A 12203-nucleotide genomic window follows, 5' to 3' on the forward strand; every position below is an offset into this window, starting at 1 on the left:
AAAAAAAGTTTTTATTAACAATTTCAACATAATAAATTATCAAAACATATCATATTCATTATTTTCCCCCTTCAAACCCTCCCCCTGAGACTTCCCTCAGCTCCTCTCTCCGATTTCTCAGCACATATTATACTCTGCATGTTATAAAATGTTATCAACCAATAAATTAGTGTATGTTTATTCAAAACCTGCCAAGGAGTGCAATTCATTTTGTTGTCTTTTTAGATATATTGTAAAAAGCTTTCATTCTTCCTTAAAGTCACAGTTGTCTTTGTCGTGCAATGTGTATGTCAATTTAGCCAGCTCTGCGTAGCTCATCCATTTTTCTTGCCACTGTTCTTTCGTTGGGATTTCCTCATTCTTCCATCCTTGTGGTATCAAGACTCTTGCCGCTGTTGTAGCATACATAAATAAGTTATTTATTTTTCTTGGCAGGTCTTGTCCTACAATCCCTAGCAGAAATGCTTCTGGTTTTTTTAATATAAATGTCATTTTTTTTACAAATGTCATTTAAAACATTTTTTTCAATTCATTTTTTATCATTTCCCATTTTTTTTTAACTTCTCTACATTCCCACCACATATGATAAAAAGTCCCTTCTTTTTCTTTACATTTCCAACATGTGTTTCACCCGGTTTTGTACATTTTTGCTATCTGTACTGGTGTAATATACCATCTATACATCATTTTCATATAATTTTCTTTCAAAAGAGAACAATCTATAAAGTTTCAGATTTACTTTCCACAATTTCCCCTCAAATTGTAGATTATGTCCTATATCCTCTGTCCATTTCATCATGACCGATTTGACCTCCTGGCCGAATAACATTCTTTGGTCTTTTTAATGTGTTCGTGGGAGGGGAGTTATTGGTTTGTTCTTGATTTATTATATATTTTGTGTTCTCGTTTTGTATTTTTATGTTGTGAACTGCCCTGTGATGGGATCCATACTTTGGATCCCAAACCCCTTGTGAGTTGAACTTTTTGGCTCCCAAACACCATAAACATGGAAGTGAGTGTTTCAGTTTGTGAACGTTCTTTGGAACTTGAACATCCAACGTGACTTCCGCAGCTGACAATTGGCTGCAGGGACTTCCTGCAGCCAATCGGAAGCCGCACCTTGGTTTCTGAACATTTTGGAAGTCAAACGGACTTCCGGAACAGATTCCGTTCAACTTCTCCAAGCAATAGAGATTTCTGTTATGAAATCTCTATTTTATATAACCAGGAGATGCAGAGGTTAAGCACTCTTGCAGAAAATTGGCGGTATCAGTAAAGCATTGCTATTTCTCACATGTTGAGAGATCAGGGAAAGTGTTACAAATTTTGCTTCTGAGACTCTGTCCTAATTTTGCCTCCAGGGAGAGAGGAGGGCAAAAACTAGAAACAGACATGGTTCTCTTCCTTCTCCATTCTCTCATCTTTTGACCCATCCCTGGCTTGACGTCTCATATGTGGGGTTAGAAAAGGAGCCACAACTGAATTCGTCGGATAAGAATGAAAAACCACCCACTGTCCAAAGGACAATGTGAAGCCATTTCTGCTAGTTGCTTTCTTTCAAGAGCATTAATTAGAAAAGAGAGAGAGTGCCATTTGGCACTATTATTAGTAATTATGAGATAACAAGCATTTCAGAGAAGGATTGAGCAGAAATGGATAAAGCGCGGCAGTTATGTAGAATGTTACCATTGTGCAAGCAGGGAATAAAATCCAATTAATTAAGGCTCAAAGATATCTTCCAAATCGTTTTCAGAACTGGGCTCTCATCGTCCTAACCTACAACCCCATTTCCTGAGGAGCAGTTCCATTAATGTTAATAATGCTACTTCGGAGTAAGTGAATTTTGGATTGCAGTCTAACAGCAAGATCCTGGGATCAGCTGTGAAGTCAAATACGTGCTGAAAAGGGTACTAACTGTTGCATTTTCTGCTATTTATTTCCTTGCATCTCTTTTAAAGTTTTCTCCCCTTTCATATTTTTACCCAAGGGTTTATGCTAGCAATGTCACGTCTTCCCTGACATTTTAGAGACTCAAGGGGAGGTCTTGCTAACTGAATCTTTATCATTCATTCATCACAGACACAAGCAGCGCATGAAGATCTGATGCACGTTAGATGTGCATTGGGGGGGGTGGTATGGGGGGGAGTACCTCTGGTGGGGGACACATGGTGCTCCTTCTGGGTTTGTTTGCCCCCAGCCTGCACTCAGCTCTCATTTGTGGCTCCAAAAACTGCCAGCATGCGACAGCAGCCACACTGCTGCATGTATTCATGAAAATGCATGTATTGGTGAAAAATAGCACGCCAGAAATGCATTGCAGTGGGGGAGATTGCTTTGCAAAAATGTGTCTAGCAGGTAGAAGGCAGCCCTGTTCAGGGAAGTTTTTAATATTTAATGCTGTACTGTTTTTAACATTTGATTGGGAGCCGCCCAGAGTGGCTGGGGAAACTCAGCCAGATGGGTGGGGTATAAATAATAAATTATTATTATTATTATTATTATTATTATTATTATTATTATTACTACTACTATTATAAAATTACATACAAAAATGTGTGGATATGAGAATAAATGTGTGAAAATTAGGATAAATTCACACTAACATCCTGGTGAATTTTCATGAAGACTTAAAAAAATAAGTCACCAACTGGTGTGGAAATGTGGAAAAATGAGTAACCAAGAGAACGGAAATTGACATATTTGCTCACCCTTAGTTCCAAGGGTTAAAGGTAAAAAGCACCACCTTCTCCCCCCCCCCCCGATTTAGAGGTTCACATGCTTGTAATCGTACTCAGGTTCCTTTTCTTGAGATGCAGGTGTGATTTTCTGAATTGTGTTTTGGATGCCACTCTTTTGGTGCAAGGAAACCGTGATCCTGATCGTACTATTCCTACACAGCCTATTCTGATGCAAAGAGAAAACTCTGTGTCTTCCTCTCAGCTCCCTGAGACAGGAGCCTCTTCAGTCTCACAAAGTCCCCTTCAAGTTCCCAGGTGTCACGTGACGCTCCAAAGTTCACTGGGAGCCCAAGAGGAGATAAAGTGCAAACCACAGGCTGCAGAATGAAGCGTCTGCTTTTCTTCTACATTTTCTTACATCTCCTTGGTAAGTAATAGATGGCAAGAGAAGTACCTAAAGCTGAAGGATGAGGGAGAAACCAGTCCACCCACACGCCCAACTTTTGTGATGAGCAATGGAACTATGAATCTGGTAGTTTTGTGAGTTATTTAAATTTCAAGCAGAGGGAAAAAATCATTTCCGGATGGACAAAGAGATAGCATTGGAGTGGTGCAATTATGAGCGGTGCAATTATGAAAGTTGGGTATTTTCTAAGTTTTTTGTTCTGTCTTCTATCCCCGAATTCCTGACACCCCACCCCCACCCCATGTGAGGCCTGAAGCGATGCACTGTAAAATGACTTCTGTTGAATATGCATGGCTATTTAGCATTCAAAGACCACAATTGCTTACTGCGGGAACCGAGTAAAGCAGAAGACAGAATATTTATAGAAATGGAAAACTGGAATGAAAACTGGACAGCAGCAGTCCTTGCAAAATCAGCAGCAGTAGTAAATACTAGTACAAATAATAATGTAAACAGAAAACTTGATGAAAATCAAGCTCCAGGGGAAGAGGTTTTTAGAATATTTCTTTGAGCATCATTTTCCTTGTGAAAATTGCTTCCCCTTCCCCAGACTGCTATTTTCCAAAACAATACACAAACTGTAACATGGCTATCATTTGAAATTCAGAGTTCTCAAATTTTGTTTTGCAGATCTCTAATGCAAACATGTGTCTGCTAGGGGGCAAATGTGCATATTTCATATAATTCACATATTTTTGAACATAGCACTACAAAAATGCACTCTGTTAGGGGAAATTGCATAGAAGAGATGCTTATGATGCCCTAAAACACTGATGAGTTTACACTGTTGTTGTTTAGTCATGTCCAACTCTTCGTGACCCCATGAACCAGAGCACGCCAGGCACTCCTGTCTTCCACTGCCTCCCGCAGTTTGGTCAAACTCATGCTGGTAACTTCGAAAACACTGTCCACCCATCTCATCCTCTGTCGTCCCCTTCTCCTTGTGCCCTCCATCTTTCCCAACATCAGGGTCTTTTCCAGGGAGTCTTCTCTTCTCATCAGGTGGACAAAGTATTGGAGCCTCAGCTTCAGGATCTGTCCTTCCTGTGAGCACTCAGGGCTGATTTCCTTCAGAATGGATAGGTTTGATCTTCTTGTGGACCATGGGACTCTCGAGAGTCTCCTCCAGCACCATAATTCAAAAGCATCATTAGGACTTAAAAAAAAACAAACAATCACAAACTGATGTGGAAATGTAGCAATCTGAGAGAAACCAAAAGTGACAGATTTTGTCCTTCCCTGCCTCCAACAAATATGCTCATCAAATAAATATCAAAGGCCCTGAGAGTATGGAACGGCCATTCTTTGGAATCTACTCTGTTCTCTTAATCTCAAGCTGATTGTGAACCATAAAGACATCCCTTCTTACTCACAGCTGCCTCATTAGCCAAAAAGCACACAATTTCTGTTGCTTCCTTGCCTCGGACAGTTGAGGAATTAAAAAGACAAAGTAGGATAAGAAATTGTTCTAAGCTTTTATAGAATGTTCGCTCCGGAGTCAGATCTTTCATATTGGACGCATCTAAGACAAACCCAGTAACCTTCCTAGAGCCTTGGAGCTTGGAATCCAACTAATTAAACTTCCACCATCGTTGGCCCACAGGGCACCATTTCTTCAGAAAAAGGCTTTATTATCGTGAGTCGTGCTGCCGCCCCCTTATTCAGCCAGCAGCCTTCAGCTTGGTGTGACTTGGCCGCTCACAACGCTTGCTACTTACTCACTCACAATCAATGGACCAAAGGCGCTTAAGTGCTGGGGGGCTGGGGGGGAGCTTCTCTGTCCAGCTTCAAGCAGTGCTTGGAAGTCATTTGCTCATTTTAGGCTCAGAGCAAGGTTGGGGCGGGAGAAGGATTATTCAAAGGAATTGGTTCCCCCCCCCCCGTGTTTTGTTTTGCTTGTTTCTGGCTAGAGCTTCCTGGCTGCTAATAAGCGATTTCTGGAGAGAGGCAGGTATATAGGGGAGGCGAGGTACAGACTCTCTGTTCGTGCGTTCCTTTGCCACGTGTCTGTTCCCTACATACGGCCATTTGCCCCTACCCAGCCACCCCCAGCTTCTGCCCCCCAAGCTGGCTTCTTTGCTAGTTCTGAGGAAGGGAGGATGGGAACGGAAAATAATTGATGGTTGCTTAGCAACCACCAGGCATGGCCTACAACTTGCGAGGGACTGAGAAGCATATCTGGAGATGGGCAGGCAACACTTGCTCCCTCTCTAAAAAGGCAACCCCCCCCCAAAGATACACACATGCCGGCGAGAGAAACTGGCCTTGGCAGAGAAACTGGTAAGACAGACTTTCCCAAACTTAGGATGGTTGAGGGAACAGGCAGAGCAGGATGCAGGAGAACCGTGACAGGGCTTCCCGAGGTGGGCAGTTCAGACAAGCACACATGCCCTCTTGGTGAGTGGGATATTAAGGCGTGCCATTTTAGGGAGTGATACTTAATTTTTTGCTATTTTCTTAATGGGGGTGTCGTAAAAATATGTTTTTGGGTGTGAAGAATTCAAATCTGCTCTTATTTTTGTGGTTGCACGACATCTCGTTGAGTAAGAAGCACATAAACTGCTTTCGGAAAGCCAAAGAATTTTAATGTTACCTTCTGAAAACGCCAGGTGACGCTAAAACAAATAAACAAACAAAATGAATATATGCTATAACTGCAAGTACTCTGTAATCATTTTTCATGGTTTCTGAGCCATTTTACACGCATTTTACTCACCAAGCAAAACTAAATCATATTAATTTAATAAAAATAGCATTGGAATTACCAAGTCAGGCTACAACTTCTTCTTCTTCTTCTTCTTCTTCTTCTTCTTCTTCTTCTTCTTTAGTCGTTTAGTCATGTCCGACTCTTCGTGACCCCATGGACCAGAGCACGCCAGGCACTCCTGTCTTCCACTGCCTCCCGCAGTTTGGTCAAACTCATGCTGGTAGCTTTGGGAACACCGTCCAACCATCTCGTCCTCTGTCGTCCCCTTCTCCTTAGCACCCCTCATTTTTGGTAGTTGAAAAATTCAACACGCCCTAGTGGGATATTGCCACTGCCGGCCATGCCCCCAGGCCCTGGAGAGGCCTCCTGGAAGTTGTACATGATTCGGCATGTATGAAAGGTGGCCTAAGTCTTTATTGGTACATGTGGGTACAGGTCCTCCATAGAATGGGAACCCTGATAAGGTGTTTGAACATGCTTCACCCCTCCTCCTTTCATACTTAAGACAAACATATGACTGCATGGGCATGCTAGAAGGTATTGATGATGGATGCATTATTATCATCATCATCATATTTATATCTCACCTTCCCCCCTTATGGGACTCAAGGTATAAATGACCACTCCTAATGGCTCTGCACCTGGGAAAATATAAATACTGTGTAGGCTATCTTCCCCCTCCACCTTTTGTGGTGAATCAAAGCTTATGGGGCTTATGGCCTTCAAATGAATGGGTCAGGGCCCAATGGTGACCTATAGTGGTCTCCAGCAGTAAGACAACCACCATATAAAAATATGGTGAAAAATTCAAAGGTGGGCTTTGAATCCGTGTCTGGGCTAAATATGGGTCCCTGTTTGTGGGCAGTTGATTTAGATGAGGAGACGGGTGTGCAGAAGATTTAAGCAGCCTCTCCTCCAACGCCACTACTTAAATGGAAGTGAAACTATTGAGGCAACTGTAATTTAAAGAACACATTACAGTTTTGGTTGTTTTTAAAGCAACATATCAGGAGAGCTGATCATGGTTGTACCATGTGGTTTTGCTCCCCCTCACCCCCGTGACTTAAGAGAAATTCAGTACTTAGACTTACTTTTATAGACTCAAAAAGAAAATTTAAAAAGTAAGTGTGAAACTTGACGTGACATTCATGTGCCCAGGATTCCCCTTCTAAAATAACAGCTGTTGGAGGGGGGGAACCCCCTTGGAGGAGACCATTTAGAAGAAGAAAAACTTTACACGTCTTGAAACGTGCAACGCCTTTAACATTATATCTAGTAATTTAGTTTTAAGAGGAGCTCGCCCCATTTTTGTTTAATCACAAGTATTACTATGAGTATTACTAGGGATGGGCGAATTGGTCAGTTTCATTTTCTCTCAGTTGCTCATTTTCCCAATCTTAAATTCAGTTCTCCACATTTCCACAGCACGGTTTACAGTATAAAGCCAGAAAAATACATAACACCATAACAAGCAAAACTATGCCGCCGCCACCCAACTTAAAAGGCCATAGATTGTTTAATTAATGCAATAATAATATAATAATAAATTTTTATTTATACCCCGCCCTTCCCGGTTCAGAAAACCAGGCTCAGGGCAGCTAACAACAAATTTAAAACACTTAATTGATACAACAAAAAACAGCATAAAATACAGTATAAAACGTGAATAACAATAAATTCAGAATTCAAAAATCAATTGGAGGGGGGAATCCATCCAATAAACATTAGATGATCACCAGGGCTAGCTGACTAAATTAGTCCTATTTGGGCCAGCGAGGAGACCAGGGGAGAATTAGCTGTGGGATCCCAGAGCGGGTAATCTTCATAAAAAGGGGAGGGGGAGAGAAGGAAGGGGAATAAAAGATCAGGCTAAGTTCAAATTGAAAGCCAGGCGGAATAGCTCTGTCTTACAGGCCCTGCAGAAGGAAGTTAAATCCCAAGGCCTGGGAGAAGAGGAATGCTTTTGCCTGGCACCTAGATATATGTAATGAAGGAGCCAGGCGAGTCTCCCTGGGGCGAGTGTCCCACGGGGGGGGGGCACCACAGAAAAGGCCAATTCTCATGTTATTTATTACATTTATATACCACCTTTTCTCCCAAGAAGGTCAAGGTATAACACGGTCCTCCTCCTCCCCATTTCATTCACACAACAACCCTGTGAGGTAGGTTAGGCTGAGAGATGACGGCTGGCCCAAGGAGACTGGCCCATAGCCCACCACTCTAGCCATCACACCACACTGCCTCTGTGTATCATTGGCTCTCACGCCACCAACTGTCTAGGCTCCCTACCTTCTGTTCAACCACTCCCCATGGGCGCCAGCCATCACTGCAAGCAGTAATATATATATTGGGTTTGTTTCAAGGGGTTGCTGGTGGGGAAAGGCATGGAGTGGATGTCTCTGGCTCGCCATGTTTATCGTCGTGTCCAATGAGGGCAGGTTGGGCAGAAGCAGACACAGGGATCAGAAGGGAGTTTTTGAAGCTGCAGGCTGGAGGGGGCAGGAGGAAGTTCCACCAGAGCAAGGAGCTTAATTGTTGTTGTTTAGTCGTTTAGTCGTGTCCGACTCTTCGTGACCCCATGGACCAGAGAACGCCAGGCACTCCTGTCTTCCGCTGCCTCCCGCAGTTTGGTCAAACTCATGTTATTAGCTTTGAGAACACTATCCAACCATCTCATCCTCTGTCATCCCCTTCTCCTTGTGCCCTCCATCTTTCCCAACATCAGGGTCTTTTCCAAGGAGTTTTCTCTTCTCATCAGGTGGCCAAAGTATTGGAGCCTCAGCTTCAGGATCTGTCCTTCCAGTGAGCACTCAGGGCTGATTTCCTTCAGAATGGAGAGGTTTGATCTTCTTGCAGTCCATGGGACTCTCAAGAGTCTCCTCCAGCACCATAATTCAAAAGCATCAAATCTTCAGTGATCAGCTTTCTTTATGGTCCAGCTATCACTTCCATACATCACTACTGGGAAAACCATGGCTTTAACTATACGGACCTTTGTTGGCAAGGTGATGTCTCTGCTTTTTAAGATGCTCCTCAAAGCAAGCAACACATTATTTCAGCATCAGCCACACAGACAAAAAAAGAAAGATCACATCGCTTGCAAAATTCACCCTACTGGCCCTTTGCGTCACTCACCAATGCAAGTAGGAAGGCAAAGAAGATTCTCGGGCCACGGAGATGACTTAGCCCTCCTAACAAGACATAGCAAGCTCTCTGTGAAGAAGCAAAATACCCTTGGAGGTTTAGAGTAAAGCTCGTGGTGCTCCAATCAGGAGCACTCAGCGTTGTTGCTGGGAAACTGATTGAAATGCATGTTAATACCACAGTCTAAAAGAGAAGGCTGCAAGCTCAAGCTACAGGTGCAATTTTTTTGGTTTTGTTTGTCCACCCTAGACTTGCAGCGAACATGCCTAAAATCTGGAAGGGGCAGAAGTCCTGCCAGCATTTGCTATCTGTCATGTGCACACACACACACACACTCACACTGCTTCAGGGGGAGGTAAATCCAGCAGAGACGGACATCTTGCCCAAATATGCTGGATTTTGCCTGTTCAGCAACTCCCTCACCCTCAAAGATGCTGCACCAACTGCCCTTCTGACAGTCATCACTGTAAACATCCTTTTTTAGTTTGGGATTTAAGCAACAGGACTCAGGATGCTTCCTCAAGTGTGGCTCTTCTGTGGCCACATTTTGCTTTGTAGATTTTCTTCAACATTTCTAAATAACGGCAGCCGGCGATCCTTCGCCATAATGAGCACAAAGCACTTTCTTGGCTGCCCTCTTCTCAGTAGATTGGGAATGGCTTCAGGTGTGAAAGAGGACTGGGCGGGGGCGGGGAGCAATTGCCAGGCACCCCCTGTTTCTGCAGTTAACAGCTTGTTGCCGTTACCCCTCTGCCATTTCTGCTTTGGATGCTGCAGCGAAAGCAGGAACTGCCTGTGTTATGTACTGAGTTGAATAGGATCCAAACTGCAGCAGTCTGATTGGTCCTAGAACAATAGGATCCAAAAGGCAGCAGTCTGATTGGTCCTAGAACAATAGGATTCAGAATGCAGCAGTCTGATTGGTCCTAGAACAATGCAGCAGTATGATTGGTTGGCAGGAACCACCCAATCATGCTCCAGATAGAAGTGAATCCACAACCTGATTGGCTTACAGTAGAATTCCGGAATTAGCCAATCATGTGCAGCCCATTGTGTAAATAATGTATATAAAGCAGATACTTTGAGGGGACTTTCATTCATTCCTCCTCACTACTATGAGCTGAATAAAGAGCATGAAATCACTTTGCGACTCTGAGTATATTTCAGCCTGTCAATCTGCTTGCTGTAGCGCTTGCTGGAGTTTGCCAAAATATATGAAGCCATTCTCTGCCTAGAAATCGCCTGCAGACTCGGCTCTAGTCTTTTGTGAGCTGAACAGTAGAACATTGTGGGAACAGCAGGGCAATCTCTCTCTGGCAAACAGCCATAGCTCTGTGGTACCGTATAGCTCCTGGTTCCAATTCCCTGCATTTTCACTCAGGGCTAGGAATTCACCTAAGGTTCCTGGTGTATATAGTTTGCTCTATGAGGCTTATTTCGATCAGGATCGAGTAGAGACTTAACACTAAATTTGTTTTTTCTGGTAAATGAGCCACCGTAGCAGCTAGAGGGCCATGAAAATTTGTGTCCTGGGCTTTTTAGACTTGTCTACCCATGTGCTATCTGAAACCAAAGGGACACATTTCAGATGTGAAATATATTGGTATTATTTTCATTTCTCCTATCCCACTACCACTATTAGCTTCTCCAGTGGTCTTGTTCCACAACAGTTCAACACACCTTTACCACATCTGTGCTTTGTTGTTGTTGTTTAGTCGTTTAGTCGTGTCCGACTCTTCGTGACCCCATGGACCAGAGCACGCCAGGCACTCCTGTCTTCCACTGCCTCCCGCAGTTTGGTCAAACTCATGCTGGTAGCTTTGAGAACACTGTCCAACCATCTCATCCTCTGTCGTCCCCTTCTCCTTGTGCCCTCCATCTTTCCCAACATCAGGGTCTTTTCCAGGGAGTCTTCTCTTCTCATGAGGTGGCCAAAGTATTGGAGTCTCAGCTTCAGGATCTGTCCTTCCAGTGAGCACTCAGGGCTGATTTCCTTCAGAATGGAGAGGTTTGATCTTCTTGCAGTCCATGGGACTCTCAAGAGTCTCCTCCAGCACCATAATTCAAAAGCATCAATTCTTCGGCGATCAGCCTTCTTTACCGACTCTCAAACTTTGGGGTTGTTGAAATATATACAAGAAAATAAATAAATCAATTTGACTCAAATCAATGTGACTCAAACTGGGTTTCTTAGATCCATTTTTTTTAAAAAAAGCAATGTGGAGTAAAGTTGCTTCTGGACCCTCTCTGGGATTAGCTGAAGTTTCATTAGATTCATGGTATATCTGCCTCTGGCTGAGACAGACCCAGGCCTGAAGACCTGGAGAATTGCTGCCAGCCAGCAACATGTCTTCCTAACCAAGAAGCCATTTCTGCAACACTTCTGTCCACACAGGCACAGCGGTCCCAGTCAAAGCTTATTGTTATTGGTGTTATGTACTGAAGTTCTCACCCTGGGCCAGCAGGGGGATACTGTAGATAGTTCAGGTCCACATATGCAAATAAGGGATCAAAAGTGACGTTCAGTGATTGGATAGTTACAGAAAATGGTTACTGTTGCGTTCTAGTGGAGCTCTATATAAGCAGGCTGGCTGAACCCTTCAGTTCTGTTCTGTTCTGGCCTGTGAATAAACAAGAGCTGTTTGAAGAATCACCGTGTTGTCTGATATGTTCACCCACAACTTAACAATTACCTTCTGTGGTTTTTTGGTCATTCTCAGGGACTTCAAGCTCAGTGTACAAACAATGGATTCCAGACACCAATTTTGAAAATGCTTCCAACTGGGATAAGGGCCGAACCCCGTGCGGCAACGATGTCGTCCTTTTTCGGAGCAATGAGGTACCTGGTTTTGTTTCTTAAAAAACCACACATACACATAAAATTTACTGTGGTGAGTTTTTCTGGCAGTTTGTGAAACCATGTCCCTGTTTCTTCCAGGTTGTGTCAGTCTATGTCCAGTCATCCCACTCCTTGACAGACATGGTAAGTGCACCTGAAATTGTGGCATGTAGAATCGAACGCAGGGCAGGTGGGGCTTGTCTACCTGGAAAAGGAGCCCATCTAGGAGAAGAAAAACCCTGGTCCAAAACTCCGCTGCCTTGCAGGACATCTTTGGGAGAAGAGAAGGCCGAGGCGTAAACCTTACACAAATGCAGAGTGGAGTCCCTAAGACGTTTCGGTGGCTCACTGTATGCCTCCTTTTGGCAA

General features: G+C 43.5%; 1 protein-coding gene across 5 annotated transcripts in view; it reads left to right on the plus strand.

The window, feature by feature from the left end:
- Nucleotides 1–3036: 3036 nt before the first annotated feature.
- The window catches only part of AMN (amnion associated transmembrane protein), a gene marked incomplete at its 5' end in the record, with an annotated part of 73630 nt that continues 64463 nt past the window's right edge, over nt 3037–12203 (plus strand). For 2 of the 5 annotated variants that reach the window (XM_083615808.1, XM_083615805.1), the window contains 3 exons: nt 5388–5541; nt 11716–11834; nt 11934–11978. In XM_083615808.1, coding sequence (XP_083471934.1) covers nt 5388–5541; nt 11716–11834; nt 11934–11978 — 318 coding nt within the window. Of the gene's footprint in view, nt 3106–4647; nt 4781–5129; nt 5542–11715; nt 11835–11933; nt 11979–12203 lie in introns of those variants that run through there. The other 3 variants (XM_083615806.1, XM_083615809.1, XM_083615807.1) reach the window with 3 other exon arrangements.

This window comes from Podarcis filfolensis, assembly GCF_964270895.1.
Source record: "Podarcis filfolensis genome assembly, chromosome: 1".
Classification (NCBI taxonomy): Eukaryota; Metazoa; Chordata; class Lepidosauria; order Squamata; family Lacertidae; genus Podarcis; species Podarcis filfolensis.